The sequence below is a fragment of the Podarcis tiliguerta genome, assembly GCF_965153285.1.
Source record: "Podarcis tiliguerta genome assembly, chromosome: 14".
In the NCBI taxonomy this organism is placed as follows: domain Eukaryota; kingdom Metazoa; phylum Chordata; class Lepidosauria; order Squamata; family Lacertidae; genus Podarcis; species Podarcis tiliguerta.
In genome coordinates this window covers 46,948,234-46,967,897 of record NC_139547.1, presented here as the reverse complement: position 1 = coordinate 46,967,897, position 19,664 = coordinate 46,948,234, and the positions used below count along the sequence as shown (strand labels likewise).

Below are 19,664 nucleotides of genomic sequence, written 5' to 3'. Positions count from 1 at the left end.
CTACTGAGAACAAGATAAGACAAACAAAACAGGCAGCTTCCAAACCACACATAAAAAGCCTGTTATCTGCCACACCTCTGGATTTGACTTACTTCACTGAGATGGAGAAATCCCCTGGGCTGCTCTCACTTTCCCGGATAAGAAAAGCTCCCTGGAAATTACGTTTCAAGAGAACGGCCTCAGCTTCTTGCCTGGACAGTTTTCCAGAATACCACCTGGGTGAGAGAGCCAAGAGGTGATCGGTGATAGGCAGGCAAGAGTAATAATAATAATAATAATAATAATAGATTTTATTTATACCCCGCCATCCCCGGCCAGAGCTGGGCTCAGGGCAGCTAACACCAATAAAATCACAGTAAAAACATAATAGGGGGGAAAGAAAAGAAGAAGAAGAAAACCAATTTAAAATACAGGTTAAAATGCAATTTAAAATGCAGCCTCATTTTAAAAGTAGCCGATAAATCAAGACCATAAGGGGAGGGAAACATAAGGGTCAGACTGAGTCCAAACCAAAGGCCAGACGGAACAGCTCTGCCTTGCAGGCCCTGCAGAAAGATGTCAAGTCCCGCAGGGCCCTAGTCTCTTGTGACAGAGCGTTCCACCAAGTCGGGGCCAGTACTGAAAAGGCCCTGGTCCTAATTGAGACCAATCTAACCACCTTGTGACTTGGGACTTCCAAAGTGTTGTCATTTGTGGACCTTAAGGTCCTCCGCAGGGCATACCAGGAGAGGCGGTCCCGTAGGTATGTGGGTCCTAGGTCGCATAGAGTAGAGGGCCAAAGAGCTGAGACCATTATTTTCTTGCTCTGAGGTCACCTGCCGCAGTGTCAAGGCCATGAACAAGCTCTCCTATTTTGCGCAAGTGAATCCGTAATCACCAGGAACAGAAAGGGTTGGGGGACAAGCAGGAGACAGAGCGGAATATTGCAAGCCAAGCTGTCTTTGGAATAATGAGAAGAACGAGATCTCCAAGGAAGTTGGCTTCAGGCACCGGGCCTGCTGGCAGACTGACTCTGCGTTACAAAGACGTCTGGAAATGTGACAGGTTGGCAACCAGGGCTGTCTTAAGCATATCCGGCGCCATGGTGCAAAGCTCCCTCCGGCACGCCCCCTCCGTTTCCTAGAGTTATTTTAGGGAGGACGGCGCTGCCAGCAGGGCTGGAGGAGGCGGGCAGTGGCTGGAGGGCGGCTCCACCGGCGGGGAAGAGGGGGAGGCTGGACGCAGTGCCTTCCAGCTCAGCTGGCTGCTCTGTGCCACGGTGGGCATCAGTGGCGTAGCGTGGGTTGTCAGCACCCGGGGCAAGGCAAGTAATTTGCGCCCCCCCCCGCTGCCCTGTCCCTCCCCCAGATAGTCCCTCACTCTCTCTCCGCACCGCACCGCATGCCTGGCACCCTCCCCTCCACAGTGGGCGGCGACCCGGCGACCCGGCGGCTCGGATCGGATTCGCACAGCCAGCACTGCAGTGAGAGAGAGTGAGTGAGCCAGGTAGGGGCAGAGAGCTGCGAGTGCGAGCGCCCCCCCCAGATGTTGCGCCCGGTGCGGCCGGCCCCCTCTGCACCCCCCACGCTACACCACTGGTGGGCATGGCAGACGGAGGCTCTGGGTGCAGCACTGCTTCATGGCATGGCAGAGGCAGGTGAGGGCAGCGAGCTGATGCCACGAGGTGCCGCATCCAGCCTCCGCCTCTTCCCTGGCGCCCTCCAGAACTTGGCGCCCTGGCATCCTGCGCCACTAGCCTCTATGGGTAAGACAGCCCTGTTGGCAGCATCAACCCGCTGTGTGGGAATCCCTGGAGACCGACAGGTCGTGCACCCATAGCAGTGATCAGAGGAGGAATAAGCGCTGGAAGGGGTGAAGATAGAAGTAATGGCCTGGTGCATTTGCAGCAGCAGAACCGGAAACCTTCACCTGCCCCAGATGCAACAAAACATGTCTCTCCTGTATTGGTCTCTACAGCCACAGCCGGTGCTGTGGGACTTGCTTCTGAGTAAAATGCTTAGGATTGCAGTAAGACTGCATAGTCTTTACCCAGTGACCTGGGAATCATAGGCTAGTTTACCTGGGAGTGAGACGCAAGGGTTTGGCCTTGGTGTTGGGGGCAGTGGCGTAGCGTGGGTTGTCAGCACCCGGGGCAAGGCAAGTAATTTGCTCCCCCCCCGCTGCACTGTCCCTCCCCCAGATAGTCCCTCGCTCTCTCTCCGCACCGCACGCCTGGCACCCTCCCCTCCACAGTGGGCGGTGACCCGGCGGCTTGGATCGGATTCACACAGCCAGCACTGCAGTGAGAGAGAGTGAGTGAGCCAGGTAGGGGCAGAGAGCTGCGAGTGCGAGCGCCCCCCCCAGATGTTGCGCCCGGTGCGGCCGGCCCCCCCCCTGCACCCCCACGCTACGCCACTGGTTGGGGGGCAGAGACGGAACAGCAATCGCGTTGGTGTACCTCCAAGCCTGCCCTCCAACCACCTCCCTGACTGAGCTGGTGGAAGCGGACTCTGCTGTGGTGTCAGGGAATCCCAGGACACTTAGTTCTGGGGGACCTCAAAATCCATGTCGATGCTGCCTTGTCTGGGCCGGCTCAGGACCTCATGGAGTCATAGAAAAATCTGGCCACCAGGACAACCATGGGGCTGTTGCAGTACACTGAGGACCCAACACATACTGCAGGTTGCACCCTAGATCTGGTTTCCTTTACAGAGGAGATTGGAAGAACACTAGTCATCACCCTTTGAGAGGAAGGGTGGGATAGAAATGGGAGAAGATAAAATAAATAACAGACCCAAGCAATTACCTGTATTTTTGGACTCTCTTAAGGAGGGCATGGCTAGGGGTTGTCCTTCTTGTTGTGGCTGTAGGTGGTTGTCATTATTATGAATCCCTGAACTGGACGTTAGGATTGCCAGCTGACTGGGAAACAACCACCACCACAATAACTGCAGCGAAGCAACATGCTCAGTTCTGGTCTGCTCCTGGGCTTTTAACCAAGAGTCCGATCTTCTGAAATCCATGAGCCGTGGCACAGAAGTGAAATGTACCAACTTTTTGTTTGTTTCGAAATAAAATCAAGTACAGTGGTACCTTGGGTTAAGAACTTAATTTGTTCCGGAGGTCCGTTCTTAACCTGAAACTGTTCTTAACCTGAAGCACCACTTTAGCTAATGGGGACTCCTGCTGCCGCTGCGCTGCCGCTGCACGATTTCTGTTCTCATCCTGAAGCAAAGTTCTTAACCCGAGGTACTATTTCTGGGTTAGTGGAGTCTGTAACCTGAAGCGTATGTAACCCGTGGTACCACTAAACCATAAAATAAATGCCAAGGCTGTATCTGCGCTAGGCAATCTTTAAGCAAGCTTTCCTTGGAAACTAGTGTAGGATGGGATGGGGGGGGGGGGAGAAAATTTATCCAGCGTTATTGCATTTGCTTACTTGTTTGTTCCAAAGAAATACAACGTCCACCCACAAGCTAATGTGTTTTGCATCTTGTTCATTCATTGCCCTGCTCTCTTTCCCCCTTCCAAGTGCTGATTGATTGTGGATTCCTGAAAGAAGACCACTTGCAGCAGGTGCCAAATGCAATTGTCAAATGCGATGGGGCAATGTTCAGGGTAAAACCCTGTGGCCCGCCAGATTTTGTCGCTGGGCTACAACTCCCATCATAACTGAGTATCGGCCAGTGGCGTTGCGTGGGTTGTCAGCACCCGGGGCAAGGCAAGTAATTTGCGCCCCCCCCCCCGCTGCACTGTCCCTCCCCCAGATAGTCCCTCGCTCTCTCTCCGCACCGCACGCCTGGCACCCTCCCCTCCACAGTGGGCGGCGACCTGGCGGCTCGGATCGGATTCGCACAGCCAGCACTGCAGTGAGAGAGAGTGAGTGAGCCAGGTAGGGGCAGAGAGCTGCGAGTGCGAGCGCCCCCCCCAGATGTTGCGCCCGGTGCGGCCAGCCCCCCCCCTGCACCCCCCACGCTACACCACTGGTATCGGCCATGCAGGATGCGGTCGATAGAACCTGGGAGTCCAGCAATATCTGGAGGTGTCCATAACTCCCCCACCCCCACCTTAAATCTTCTTAATCTTCACCAGTTGGATAGTATTGGTGTGTCTGGCTGTTGTTAAATGCGCAGCAGCCTTTGGGCCACTGGGACAGGGTTGGTCTCGGCTAAGCTGTGCTGAGATCAGGGCTTCCCAGGAGGAAAGACACCTGGGTTTGTTTTCCTGGCAAGGTTACCGTACTTTTTAAAGACTAAGCGATCCATAAACGCTTTGAAATAAAGCAAGGAAAGGAACAAACAGGTGCTGCTTACGGGTGAGGTTTCATCTTGATGTAGTTTTTGGGGATGAATCCTTCGGTGCCGAAGAGTTCTGCTTTGTACCAGTTCAGGTCATCTTCCATGTTCAGGATCTGTGGAATCCAAAGGAGAGAAAAAGGAGCAGCTGTTAGCTTGAAGGCAGTGCCGGATTAACATATAAGCTAAACAAGCTATAGCTAAGGGTCCCACTCTCTTGGGGACCCCCAAAAAATTATACCGAAAGAAAGAAATACCGTCTTTTAAACTCACTAAGTATAACAGGGTACAAAGGCCTGCTGTCCCAATGAACAGTGTGGACTTCTACTGTATGGTGATATTGACATTACATTAAAAAATGCATTATATTAACTACAATTGCATTGTACAGGTTATAACACTTAATTTCATATTAATAAAGCTATTTATAATTATTAGTCGTTTGCATCATATATACTGACTGAGCTATCCTTGATGACCTGCACAAAGTCTCTCTCCCCTCACAGTCTAAGTCACCCAGCATGCAACCTAGCCGAGTGGGGATTTCAACCCTGTTCTACCACCCTAACCACTACACCATACTGCCCCTCTGTAGGATAGCACTTTGGCTCTTTCTTTCGAACTGGGCAACCTGAGTAGTTTATGTGTACATATATGATTAACCCGTATCCTTGAAACGTCAGGTGCCCCATTTGCTTTTCTGGCTGATTCCCCCCACTCACCCACCCCCCCACGTTATTGTGAAAAGCAGCTCTCAGCTGCGAAAACAGGAACTGAGATTTCTCTGGGGGACTCTCTGGGCACCGAAAGAATTCCCCGGGTGACCAGCAGAGCAGAGCGGGCTGCAGGCAAGCTGATGCAAAGCAGGAAGGAGCCATCAGGGCCGTGAGAACATTTGGGCTGTAGAGTTGGAAGGGACCCAAGGGTCATCTAGTCCAACCCAGGAATCTCAGCTAAAACATCCATGACAGATGGCCACCCAAGCGCTCCTCAAAAACCCCTCCAAGGAAGGAGAGTCCACAACCTCCTGAGGGAGATGGTTTCACTACTCAAAAGCTATAAGTTCTTCCTGATGTTTCATCAGAATCTTCTTTCTTGTAACTTGAAGCCATTGATTTGAGTCGTACTCTTCAGAGAGGGAGAAAATAAGCTTGCTCCATCGTCCTTGAGATGTTTGAAGATGGCTCTCATATCTCCTCTCTGTCTCCTCTTTTCCAGGCTAAACATACCCAGCTCCTTCAACCGTTCCTCATCAGGCTTAGTTTCCAGACCCTTGATCATTCTGGTCGCCCTCCTCTGCACCCGTTGCAACTTGTCAACATCCTTCTTAAACTGTGGCACCCGCTGGAGTTTCTGGATCAGCTTCAAGAGCAGCCCCGCGTAGAGCGAGTCACAATAATCACTGTGACCAGATCAGGGCAAGAAAGGTAAGGGACCAACTGCTTAATACGGCAGAGATGGAAAAATTCCACCTTTGCTGTGGCTGCAACCTGCGCCTCCATGGAAAGGTTGAACCTATTGGTTTGAGTCCTACCCTCCAGAGTAGGAGAAAAGAAGCTTGCTCCATCCTTCATGGCCATCTCCTCTCAGTCTCCTCTTTTCCAGGCTAAACATACCCAGCTCCTTCAACCATTCATCATAAGGCTTAGTTTCCGGACCCTTGATCATCTTGGGTCGCCCTCCTTTGCACACATTCCGGCTTGTCAACATCCTTCTTAAACTGTGGCATCCAGAATTGGACACAGTATTCCAGGTGTGGTCTGACCAAGGCACAATAGAGTGCTACTATGATGCGGGTGGTGCTGTGGGTTAAACCACAGAGCCTAGGACTTGCCGATCAGAAGGTCGGCGGTTCGAATCCCCACGACGGGGTGAGCTCCCATTGCTTGGTCCCTGCTCCTGCCAACCTAGCAGTTTGAAAGCACGTCAAAGTGCAAGGAGATAAATAGGTACCACTCCAGCGGGAAGGTAAACGGCGTTTCTGTGCGCTGCTCTGGTTCGCCAGAAGCGGCTTAGTCCTGCTGGCCACATGACCCGGAAGCTGTACGCCGGCTCCCTCGGCCAATAAAGCGAGATGAGCGCTGCAACCCCAGAGTCGTCCACGACTGGACCTAATGGTCAGGGGTCCCTTTACCTATGACTTCCCTTGATCTGGACTTCTGTTGATGCAGCCTAGAATAGCATTAGCTCTTTTTGCTGCTGCATTTCACTGTGGACTCATGTGAAGCATTCAAAGGCCACTGTTGGCAGATGCTGAATCTAGCCATCATAGCAAGCGCTAGTGCAAGCTTGGCCCCACAACCGTGGGGGCCCGGGGCCGTGGGTGCCATGCACTGAAATTTGTGGGTGACCAGCCCCTTCATGGGGAATTTTGTGGGTGCTTGGGCATCCAGGGCCCCTGTGATCTGGCCCCTATGGTGGCAAGCATGGATGAACCAATCCATCAATTTCAGTTCTCCACGGTCCTCAATTTTTCCAATTGCAAATTCATTTCTTTAAATTTCTGCAGTAATTTGTGGGTGTGGGTGTTCAATATACTCATGAAAAATTACCGGCACATTTTTGCATGTGGGTTTGACAGACAGAGGAAGTGGCAATTTTCAGAAAACATGGCCATCTGTGTTAAACCGCTTATGAATTGCCTGCTATATAAATGTTGCGTTTCTCAGTTGCATTGATGTGAATTTCACGGTCATCGTTTTAAAATTGTTATAAAACATTTAAAAGGTCTGTTGACTGCAAGCTGAGAAATGAAGATGATAGCTGATATAAATATTCCCCTCCCCATCCATTTCCCCTAATATGATGCATTTCTGTATGTTAACATCACTAATGTATGTGCAGTTTCGCACTCATGACTTGGCGGGAGAAATGCACTGCGAAATTTGGAGAAGCGTGAATTTTGAAGGATGGCTCTGCTTCAATTTGTGCATTTTGCCCGGAAAGTACAAAATAAAGAAATTCACTTTAAAAAGTGAACGGAATCACGTTTCTCCTCCATCTCTAGTAGCCCTGTTTGTCCATCTAGGGTTGTATTGTCAAATGGCAGTAGCAATCCAGGGCCTCAGGCAGAGAAAACCGTTTCCCATAACCTTTTCTTACTTGATCCTGAAGACGCCAGGAATTGAACCTGTGACTTTTTATACACAAAGCTCTGCCGCTGTGCTATTGTTGCTCCCTGACTCTTGTCAAAGTCTCTTTCAGTCTCTATTTACTTACATCCTTCTTGGCAGTGATAGCCCAACTTTCCTTCAAGGTGGCCATTTCACTGTCACAACAACCCTGCGAGGTGGGATAGGGCCGAGAGAGAGAATGATTTGCCCCCAAATCATCCAGTGGTAGGGACGCGGGTGGCGCTGTGGGTTAAACCACAGAGCCTAGGACTTGCCGATCAGAAGGTCGGCGGTTCAAATCCTCGCGATGGGGTGAGCTCCCGTTGCTCGGTCCCTGCTCCTGCCAACCTAGCAGTTCAAAAGCACGTCAAAGTGCAAGTAGATAAATAGGTACCACTCCGGCAGGAAGGTAAACGGCATTTCCGTGCGCTGCTCTGGTTTGAAGGAAGTGGCTCAGTCATGCTGGCCACATGACCCGGAAGCTGTACGCCGACTCCCTTGGCCAGTAAAGCGAGATGAGTGCCGCAACCCCAGAGTCGGTCACGACTGGACCTAATGGTCAGGGGTCCCTTTACCTTTACATCCAGTGGTGCTTTGTTTCTGAGTGAGTATTTGAACCCTGCCCTCCCCGGAGGTCTAACCGCTACACAAATATGGGGCTGAATATGCAACGTACATTTAAACTTTTGAGGCACATTTAAAGCACACCCTTCCGCAAAGAATCCTGGGATCTGTAGTTTGCGAAGGGTGCTGGAAACTCTAGCAAGGCATCGACTGGGCAAAGTTGCATGTGCAAATATATACGACAGGAAAAATGTGCGCCTGGTGTGAGGAAATGAAACTGACAGATTGGTAAGCCGCTCTGAGTAACCTGTGACTGGAAGAATGTGGTATAAATATACTCTTTAAAAAGAAGAAGACGAGTAGGACTAGGGAGATCTGAGTTCAAATCATCTCACTCAGCCATTATGTTCAGTGTGTGACCTTGGGCCAGTCTCCCTCCCTCCGTCCCTCCCCCCCCCTTTCACCTCAGCCTTTCCTGGGAAAAATAGTTTGTTCAGGGTGCTGAGAGTCGTTAGGAGACCCCTGTTCCCTAAGAAGAAGAAGAAGAAGAAGAAGAAGAAGAAGAAGAAGAAGAAGAAGAAGAAGAAGAAGAGTTTGGATTTGATACCCCGCCTTTCACTCCCCTTCAGGAGTCTCAAAGCGGCTAACATTCTCCTTTCCCTTCCTCCCCCACAACAAACACTCTGTGAGGTGAGTGGGGCTGAGAGACTTCAGAGAAGTGTGACTGGCCCAAGGTCACCCAGTAGCTGCATGTGGAGGAGCGGGGAATCAAACCCGGTTCCCCAGATTACGAGTTTACTGCTCTTAACACCACACTGGCTCTCCATTCCCAGAGCTACCATTCCCAGAGTTCCCTGGGAATGAGGGACTGAGACTTGACCCAGCCTGGGAATTATAGCACTGTGTGCTGGTGTGTTCAAGCCTGCGGGTTGTGTCAAGGTAAGCTCTACTCCGAGAAGGCCCACTGAAATTAATGGGCATGGCTCATTTAAGCCTGTGAATTTCAGTGGTTCAATGGAGCCCTGTCCTCATTAGACTGCTAAAACGAAGAGACCTCTGGGTAGCCAGAAATAGATGTTGGTGTGAAAGGATGGTGAGTTCAGCAAAACCTCAGCTGAACATCTAAAGCAAACCCCAGGCTGTGCAGCTCAGCGGTTGCTCAGAGACACCAGGTCCTTTAGCTTTGCCAGTGCTGGATTTATGTATAAGCTAAACAAACTATAGCTTAGGGCCCCACTCTCTTGGGGCCCCCCCAAAAAAATTAAAGGGGGGAAAAAAACCACCTGGATGTACATTTCCAAAATATAAGATAGAAAACAAATAAAATAAAACCTACAAACAGCAACTGTGTTTTGTGTTGTGTAGGCTCCTGTGATGTAAGTAATGGCCCCTGCCTGCTAGCCTGCTCCCTAAAATATGTTTATGTTTGCTCATTTCTATATATAGGGTGCCTACATTCTGCATGGACTGGTTGCATGGCAACATGGGCAAATGGCTTTAGATACCTACAGTGGTACCTCGGGTTAGATACGCTTCAGGTTACAGCCTCTGCTAACCCAGAAATAGTGCTTCAGGTTAAGAACTTTGCTTCAGGATAAGAACAGAAATTGTGCTCCGATGGCACAGTGGCAGCAGGAGGCCCCATTAGCTAAAGTGGTGCTTCAGAACAGTTTCAGGTTAAGAACGGACCTCCGGAACGAATTAAGTACTTAACCCGAGGTACCACTGTATTAGGTCCATAAATTACCATATAGCATATATTCAACACAAAAAACAATGACAATTTGTTGTTGACAAAGGACAGCTGGACACATAAGGGGCCCCATGACCTTCAGTAGCTTAGGGCCTCATCAAACCTAAATGTGCCTGACTCCAAGTGGTGGATCTCAGAATTATGGTAAAACCCCAAGCAGATCCTGCAACCTGAAGTCTGCCTGTCATAGAATCATAGAATCATAGAGTTGGAAGAGACCACAAGGGCCATCGAGTCCAACCCCCTGCCAAGCAGGAAACACCATCAGAGCACTCCTGACATATGGTTGTCAAGACTCTGCTTAAAGACCTCCAAAGAAGGAGACTCCACCACACTCCTTGGCAGCAAATTCCACTGTCAAACAGCTCTTACTGTCAGGAAGTTCTTCCTAATGTTTAGGTGGAATCTTCTTTCTTGTAGTTTGGATCCATTGCTCCGTGTCCGCTTCTCTGGAGCAGCAGAAAACAACCTTTCTCCCTCCTCTATGTGACATCCTCTTATATATTTGAACATGGCTATCATATCACCCCTTAACCTCCTCTTCTCCAGGCTAAACATGCCCAGCTCCCTTAGCCGATCCTCATAAGGCATCATTTCCAGGACTTTGACCATTTTGGTTGCCCTCCTCTGGACACGTTCCAGTTTGTCAGTGTCCTTCTTGAACTGTGGTGCCCAGAACTGGACACAGTACTCCAGGTGAGGTCTGACCAGAGCAGAATACAGTGGCACTATTACTTCCCTTGATCTAGATGCTATACTCCTATTGATGCAGCCCAGAATTGCATTGGCCCTGGATGAACAAGTCGAACGGCCTCCCGGAACAGATTATGTTCAAGAACAAAGGGACCACTGTATATACAACCTGAGCATAAGATGATCACAGTATTGACACTGCAGCTGATCTCATTGGCAGGGCACCGGCACTTAGATATAGGACTTGCAACCCAACTTGTTCTTTTGAGATGCTGATGAGGACCCTTGAGTGGCCAGCGAAAGCCATTGCCTTATAATGAAGCTTCCCTGACCAGGATGGCAACCTCCTCTCTTAGACTGGGATGCAGGATCCCAATAATTGGAAGAGGCTCAGGGCATCATCCAGGCGGACCCCCCCCCCAATACCCCCCCCAACAATACTGTATGTAGATTTGGTCCAAGTGCACAATTTTCCCAGGTGGTAAACTTGCCTGCCCAAAGATTTTCATTAAAGTTTTCACAACAGAATAAAATAGTATCTAAAACAAATAGAACGAAAAAGACAAGAGAGAGAGAGGAGAGGAAAACAAGAAAAGAAAGAGGGAAAGAGAAGAAGAAGAAGAAGAAGAAGAAGAAGAAGAAGAAGAAGAAGAAGAAGAAGAAGAAGAAGAAAGGAATAGAGAGACAGGACATATTAAAAAAACACACCACTAATAATAATAATAATAATAATAATAATAATAATAAAATTATATGGATGTAGCTATCATTAATTACCATATTTTCCTGTCTATAAGGTGTCCCCATGTATAAGACGCCCCCTATTTCTGGGGACTCAGATTTAAGAAAATGGGGGGGGGAGATGTATCTGTGTATAAGACGCCCCCTAATTTTGGACATTTTTTTTATGGGGGAAAACCTAGTCTTATACACAGAAAAATACGGTATATCTTAATTTTCAATACACATACAAAGAATCTAGATTCAGGTAGATAGACATGTTGATCTGACGCAGTCAAAATAATTTTTTTAAAAATAGTCCAGTAGGACCTTAGAAACCGACTGAGCTTGTTCTAGGTACAGTATAAGCCTTCGTGTGCTTGCACACCTAGAACATCTGTTCTAGGTATATACCTAGAACAAACTTAGTTGGTCTCTAAGGTGCTACTGGACTATTTTTTGATTTGGACATACAAAGAAGTGAGTCTTCCCAGCTCTCACAGATCCCTCTCCAGATGGCAAACTTGGTGATCATCATCATCATTACAGTACAGCAACAATACCTTCAGGGTGTCCCCCTTCTTAAATGGCAATTCGTCCTTCTCATCAGCCTGGAAGTTGTACAAGGCCACGGCCTCCATCCTCGCTCTGGGTCCTCCTCCGAGCCGGGAGGGGCCTCGAAAAATATACCTCCCCTGCTTGTTCTACCTTGTTGGCGTTCTGCAGCTGAAACCTCGAAGGCTAGTCCGCTAATCCAGCAACCGGTGGGAGGTGGCGGCAGATAGATGAATATATGTATTTTGAGAAGCTGCGGGTCCAGCTTTCTTCTGTCTCATCAGCTCACAAACACCCCAGAGTTTTGCTTTCTGTCTCTTTGGGCAGGCCCCGGAGTTGGTTAAGTGAAGTGAGAGAAAAAGATTAAAGGAAGGGGGGGGGGGGAAACGATGTGTGAAATGAGACAGGAAATGTATTTGAATAAGGTTGCCTTTGAGGGTGTAGTTGTGGGACGGAGAGAGGGGACCAGGAAATGACAGCTGCAAAGAGTGACCCCTTGCCTTGTGTCCCAAGGGGGATTTCCTCCTCTTTCCCCAGTGGGAGTAGGGCTGCCAACTTCTTTGTTGATCTCTGCTCTTGTGCTCTTAACAGTTGCTTGATCTCCAAGTATTTGATTGAGAAGATCTCTTTCTCTCTTTCTCTCTCTCATTTAAGTCTGGACTGCTGGTTTCTGCTGTAAATTGTGCTGCTATTAAAAGCATAGGAACAGGCCAGGCTCCCCCCCACCGGTCAGTTGGCAACCAGAGGTGCAATTTCCTGTTTTTAAAGGCAAGGGATCTCTCCTGCTCATTTGAATTAAATAAAAAATCTGCCTCCTAGTGGAAGGTGCCCCCCCCCCCCCAGTTCAAATCTCAACCCAGCAATGGACTCGCTGCCATATTGCAGCCTCGGTCTTTCCTCCCACATCTGTAGCATGGGGAGAATAACACCAGGCTGCCACCAGGGCTGGCGTCAGAAGTCTGACAAATTTTGAAAGGTGCCCGTGTGTCTGTTTGCATATCTTTCAGTTAGTTTTTGTTGTTCTGCCTTTAAATGCAAACTGGATCAAATCCACACACCCTGCCCCACATCCTTACCACACCCGCTGCATTTTACCACCCGAGGCAGCTGCCTCAATCTTTCTAATTCAAGGGCAGGCTGTGAGCCTAACTGCTAAATGAATATACTGTACTGAAAAACCAGCATTATTTTGTACCTTTATAGGTGCAGGACTCATCTTGGACACAAGGGGGCAGACGTCTCTCTGTGCTGCACACAGTGATGTTTGAGGCACAATGAGAACACTCACATAGAATCATCGAATTGTAGTGTTGGAAGGACCATCAAGAAGGCTGATCGCCGAAGAATTGATGCTTTTGAATTCTAGTGCTGGAGGAGACTCTGGAGAGTCCCATGGACTGCAAGAAGATCAAACACATCCATTCTGAAGGAAATCAGCCCTGAGTGCTCACTGGAAGGACAGATCCTGAAGCTGAGGCTCCAGTACTTTGGCCACCTCATTAGAAGAGAAGACTCCCTGGAAAAGACCCTGATGTTGGGAAAGATGGAGGGCACAAGGAGAAGGGGACGACAGAGGACAAGATGGTTGGACAGTGTTCTCGAAGCTACCGGCATGAGTTTGACCAAACTGCGGGAGGCACTGGAAGTCAGGAGTGCCTGGCGTGCTCTGGTCCATGGGGTCACGAAGAGTCGGACACAACTAAACGACTAAACAACAACAACAAAGTGTTGGAAGGGACCCAAGGGTCATCTAGTCCAACCCTCTGCAATGCAGGTATCTCAGCTAAAGCATCCATGGCAGATGACCATCCAACTTCTGCTTGAAAACCTCCATGGAAGGGAGTCCACAACCTCCTAAGGGAGACCGTTCCACTGTCAAACAGCTCTTACTGTCAAAAAGTTCTTCCTGGTGTTTCTTGTAATGTGACAGTCCTTGAGATGTTTGAAGATGGCTATTGTATCTCCTCTCTGTCTCCTCCTTTCCAGGCTAAACATACCCAGCTTCCTCCACCATTCCTCCTAAGGCTTGGTTTCCAGACCTTTGGCCATCTTGGTTGCCCTCCCCTGCAAACGTTCCGGCTTGTCAATATCCTTCTAAAATTGTGGTGCCCAGAATTGGACGCAGTATTCCAGGTGTGGTCTGACCAAGGCAGAATAGAGTGGTACTATGACTTCTCTTGATCTGGACGCTAGACTTCTGTTGATGCAGCCTAGGAGCGCATTATCTCTTTTTGCTGCTGCATCACACTGTGGACTCGTGTTCAGCTTGTGGTCCACTAAGACCCCTAGATCCCTTTCACACATGCTGCTAGTAAATCAGGTGTCCCCCATCTTAGATTTTTGCATCTGGTTCTTCCTGCCTAAACACAGAACCTTCCATTTGGCCCTATTGAAATTCATTTTGTTAGCTTGGACCCAGTTCTCCAATCTGTTAAGGTCATGTTGAATTCTGATTCTGTCTTCTACGGCATTAGCTACCCCTCCCAGTTTGGTGTCATCTGCAAATTGGATGAGTATCCCCTCCATTCCTTCATCCAAGTGGTTCATAAAGACATTAGATCCTTTCCACATGAACTACTACTACTACTACTACTACTACTACTACTACTAATATCTTTATTGTCATTGCCCCCTTCGGGGACAACAAAATTACTTAGTAACGAAATTACTAGTAAGCCAGGGGTCCCCCATCTTATATTTGTGCAGCTAGGATGTTTGAGATAAGGCCTATTCTGCCTCTAAATTCCTGCATTGTAGAGGGTTGGGCTAGATGACCCTGGGGTCCCTTCCAACTCTACAATTCTATGATTGATTAGATTACCTAACCTGGGGAGAAAACAGTAAAGACCTGATGAAGAGAGAACAGCAGAGGTTATTTTTTTCTGAGAATCCTCTGGAAAAATAATCTCTCAAAGGACCTGTTGATGGCAATTTACCATTGTACTGTGGAAAATGTATTAACTTATGGTCTCTGTGTGTGGTTTGGGAGCTGCACGGCCAGGGGAAAAACAATGCTGTCCAGGGTTGTAAAGACTGCAGAGATAATAATTGGGTGCACTCTTCCCACCCTGGATCGAATCTATGCTTCCAGGTGCCATAAGAAAGCTGCAGAGATAGCGCAGGATAGTGCGCACCCCGGAAATTATCTCTTTCAGCTTCTGCCTTCTGGAAGAAGGTACAGGGTTATAAAGGCCAGGGCTAGCCGCCTGAGAAACAGTTTTTGGTTTTAAACACAGTGTAAGGTAGTCTCTGTGGGAGTATATTTTATTTAATTATGGGGTTATCAGAGTTTTTAGGGACGCAGGTGGTGCTGTGGGTTAAACCACAGAGCCTAGGACTTGCCAATCAGAAGGTTGGTGGTTTGAATCCTGGCGACAGGGTGAGCTCCCGTTGCTCAGCCCCTGCTCCTGCCAACCTAGCAGTTCGAAAGCACGTCAAAGTGCAAGTAGATCAATAGGTACCGCTCCGGCAGGAAGGTAAACGGCATTTCCGTGCGCTGCTCTGGTTCACCAGAAGCGGCTTAGTCATGCTGGCCACATGACCCGGAAGCTGCACGCTGGCTCCCTCGGCCAATAAAGCAAGATGAGCACCGCAACCCCAGAGTCAGCCACGACTGGACCTAATGGTCAGGGGTCCCTTTACCTTATCAGAGTTTTTAGGGGCTAACCAGGCTGGGATAGCTGGGATAGCAGGCTTGTTTTTGAATGTCTGATGTAGATTTTTTCAGTTTCTTTCTTCTGTATGGGACAATGGCAATAAAGATTATCATTGTATTGTATTGTATTGTATTGTATTGTATTGTATTGTATTGTATTGTATTGTATTGTACTGTATCGTATCGTATCGTATCGTATCGTATCGTATCGTATCGTATCGTGTTCTATGATAAATGTACCCAGCCAGGCAGGTCCCTCTTCATTGCAGTATCTTTTTTAAAAAAAACCGGATTGGACATATCTCCTCCCTGCCTGCCCCACTGGGCTGTGTGTGGAGGGAATTTTGCTTCCCTCACTCTCCAATAGAACCATAGTTGAAACCCTGGAGAGGTGCTGCCAGTCAGTGCAGACAATACTGTGCTAGATGGTCCATAAGGCAACATCCTCCCTTCCTTCCTAAGGTTCAAAGCTCAGTGGCAGAACATCTGTCGTGCATGCAGACGGTCCCGGGGTCAATCCAGAATGCCCCCCACCCTGAAATCTTGGGGAGTTGCTGCCAAGCAGTGCAGGCAATATGGAGCTTTCTCACAAGCCATGCCATAGCCTTCTGATTGGTCGAATGCCAGCACCAACAACCCCTTCCGTGCCGTGTACAAGTGGGCTTCAATTGGGCTGGCGTCTGTTTCTCGACAAGCTTGAACCGTGAAATCAAAGAGCTGAGCAGTCGAAAAACCTGGGCTGCTTAAGACTTTCTCAGAGCGCCGAAGTCAACCGGTGCTCTTTATTGGCCTGGAGATAAACATTATCGCATCAAGCCCGGATTTTATTGTTTCAGCAAACAGCCCGCTGTGATAACCGTAAAAGAGATATGGAACAAGCTCAAACACATTTACGCTAAGAGGCAAAGAGTCTTGTGGCACCTTAAAGGCTCCTCAGATTTATTCTGTGCCCTTTTCAGGCCAAGGTCTTGGGGTCTTTCTAGGCCAACCCTCTGGGGCAGGGGTCAGCAAGGTTTATCTTGCCTGGGCCGGATCCGTCCCACAGAGATCCCTCCATGGGCTGGATCATGCGCACACCTGCGATTTGTGGCGTCTGCGTGTGCGCAGGTGCAATTTTCGACATCTGTGTCTGCACAGACGCGATTTTCAGTGCTGTGGAAGCGAGTCCCTGGACCGTGCCATGCTGCTTTAGTGCAATCACGCCAGTGGGCAGCTTGATTTGGGGGTGGCTCGTGGGCCGGTCAAACGACCTCTGTGGGCCGCTTCAGGCCCATAGGCCTTAGGTTGGTGACCCCTGCTCTGGGGTCTGCATGCTGCCAGCGGCAAAGGCCCATGTCAGAGTGGGCAGGGGCATCCCACATCTTTGCCTGCACATCCACGCATTGCACATCCGTTCCCATGCTGCAAATTGACCTGCCAAAACAAAACGCAAAACAATTTCTCTTGAAATTTGCACTTTTCCAAAGTTTGTGATGCACTTCTCCAATCAAATAGTCATACCTCGGGTTACAGACGCTTCAGGTTGCGCGTTTTTGGGTTGCACACCGCACCGAACCCGGAAATACTGGAATGGGTTACGTCTGGGTTTTGGTGCTCACACATGCGCAGAAGCACTAAATTGCGCTTTGCGCATGCGCAGAAGCGCCAAATCGCAATCTGCGTGTGCACAGACACGCGCTGCGGGTTGTGATCGTGCCTCCCACATGGATCACAATCGCAACCTGAGCGTCCACTGTAATGCATTGGCGTAGCGTGGGGGTGCAGGGGGGGCCGGCCGCACCGGGCGCAACATCTGGGGGTTAGGGGTAGGGGGCGCAAATCCACGGGTTAGGGGGCGCAAATTACTTGCCTTGCCCCGGGTGCTGACAACCCACGCTACGCCACTGCTGTAATGTGTATATTAGGGAAGGTGTACATAAAAATATTAGTTAACTAGGGGCTGCCCCCTATTTCCCTATCTCAGAGTCTCCCCCTAACCCTTCCTTTCCACTTCAGGACGTCTCCTCTCTCCCTGCCTCGGTTTCTCTCCGATAGTGTCTGCATCTCCACAACCACAATATTTTCCCCAGTCTGCCTCAGTTTCCCTCCTCAAGATCACAATGTGTTGTTGTTTCTTCTGCAGCTTCTAAATCTACAAGAGAGTTGCAGTGCACCCCCAAGACCACCCTCTCACCAGACTCTCACCAAAAGGCAACAATATGTTTTCCTCTCCCTCCCTCCCTCCTTCCTAGTTTTCCTTTCGTTTTCCTCCCTCTCTTACTCCTACCAGAAACAGCTTCCCTCAATGCTAGGGAGAAAGAGACAGAAGGAGGAGAGTCTTGCCACCCTCCTCTTGAGGAAACCTATTTATACTCTGAAGTGGATTCCTGTCTTAGCTCAATCCATGCGCCTCTTGTGCCCCCTAGTGGCTGAGATTGTCATCGTGCATCACAGCATGATGACAGATCGGTACAATTTTATACAGGGAGAAATAACATGCACATATGCATTATATTGGGGGAAATTGCTGCTGGTGTTGTAGATAAAATTGGAAAAGGTGTACATTAGGATAAAGGCACACAGAAATGCTGATGAATTCTTGTGGGGACTTTAAAGAAAATGCAAACAGATGATGAAATAATGGTATGTTATATTCACTAACATATGAATTTTGTTGAATATTTTCAATATTTCACCCTTGAATATGCATTTTTCTGCACAGTACTTGGCTGGAAAACCGCACTGCAAAATTTGAAGAGCAAATTTTGAAAGATGGCTGTGCTTTGGTTCCAGTGTTGTTTCAGGAAATGTGAATTAGGTAGTTTTGCTTTTAGAGGTGAAATGAATTGAATCCTCCCTATTCTTGCAACCAACAGGTCCTTTTGCATGCAAAAATCCACACCTGGTCCACCCCAGCCCTGAGCTTTTCCCCAACAAACTAATTTTAGTCATTGCTACTGTAAGACAACTGAGAGCTGAAAAGCCTCACTGATCTACAGTCGTAACTCTTGTTACATCAGTCTCCGATTGTGTGTTTTCAGGATACGAACGAGGGGGTTTCGCCATGCACTCCATGCACGCATGTGCAGAAGCACTGTGTGTGTCTCGTGCATGTGCAGAAGTGCTCTGCGCATCTAGAAGCGGTGCTCTAGTTGCGGACTTTTCAGTGTGCTAACGGCACCCTGGAACAGATCAAGTCTGTAACTAGAGTACCACTGTACTGCAAATCACCCAGAGCAACAGATCCTGAGCTACTTTCTGCCTTATCTTGAGTTAATAGCTCCAAGTGAGCAAGAGTGCCTTTAATTTAGTTTTAATTCAGAAGACCGTGCAGGTACCAGCTGCAAATGATTGCATTGAGTCTCCTCCCCTCTCCCAATTAACCTCCGTCTCCAGGGCTCAGTCGTGCTTAATGACATCACCAGGGTCTGCCCCTTGTGACATCACCAGGCCTCCCTAGGTCTCAGGTTTAATTAATTATCATATTGGTATCCCAACTTTCCTTCAAGAAGCTGACAGTGGTGGACATGGTTCCCCTCCCCCACCCATATTGTCCTCACAATGATCCTGCAAATAAGGTTCATTTAAGAGTTGGCAAGGGGATGCGGGTGGCACTGTGGGTTAAACCACAGAGCCTAGGACTTGCCGATCAGAAGGTCGGCGGTTCGAAGCCCCGCGACGGGGTGAGCTCCCGTTGCTCGGTCCCTGCTCCTGCCCACCTAGCAGTTTGAAAGCATGTCAAAGTGAAAGTAGATAAATAGGTACCGCTCTGGCAGGAAGGTAAACAGCGTTTACGTGCGCTGCTCTGGTTCGCCCGAAGCGGCTTAGTCATGCTGGCCACATGACCTGGGAAAACTGTCTGCAGACAAACATCGGCTCCCTAGGCCAGTAAAGCGAGATGAGCGCCGCAAGCCCAGAGTCGGCCACGACTGGACTGGACCCTTCACCTTTAAGAGTTGGCAAAATGGCTCAAGGTCACCCAGTGAGCTTCATGGCTGAGGTGGGGGGGGGATTTGAACCCTGGCTTTCCAGGTCCTAGTACTCTAAGGTACTAGTACTCTAAGTTACTAGGCCCAGATTCTAGGAGGCTTAATGCCAAGTGGGTGGAACGTGAACAGAAGTGGCATAAATACCAAGGGATAAGTTGGCAGAAGTTTCGTCAACATTCTGGTTAGGCTTGAAATGAAAGTCGCGGCAGTCAGGCTGAAAATATGTTACTTATTATCATGCATTACATTCACATTCCACCCTCTCTCAATGACAGACGTGGCTTGCAAGCCTGTCCCGTTTTAATCCTTCCAACAACCTTGCGAGGCAGGTTAGGCTGAGAAAATCTGACTGAGCTCAGGCTCACCCAG

At 49.0% G+C, this 19,664-nt stretch overlaps 1 protein-coding gene across 1 annotated transcript in view; it reads right to left on the bottom strand.

Moving 5' to 3' along the window:
- Positions 1 to 11,966, bottom strand: part of GRAP (GRB2 related adaptor protein) — a 38,053-nt gene extending 26,087 nt beyond the window's left edge. Inside the window, exons 1-3 of the mRNA XM_083413802.1 lie at positions 11,681 to 11,966; positions 4,293 to 4,390; positions 93 to 215 (exon numbers count right to left, since the gene is read on the bottom strand). Coding sequence (XP_083269928.1) covers positions 93 to 215; positions 4,293 to 4,390; positions 11,681 to 11,758 — 299 coding nt within the window. The 5' untranslated portion in view covers positions 11,759 to 11,966. The remainder of the gene's footprint in view (positions 1 to 92; positions 216 to 4,292; positions 4,391 to 11,680) is intronic.
- Between the last annotated feature and the right edge of the window lie 7,698 nt (positions 11,967 to 19,664).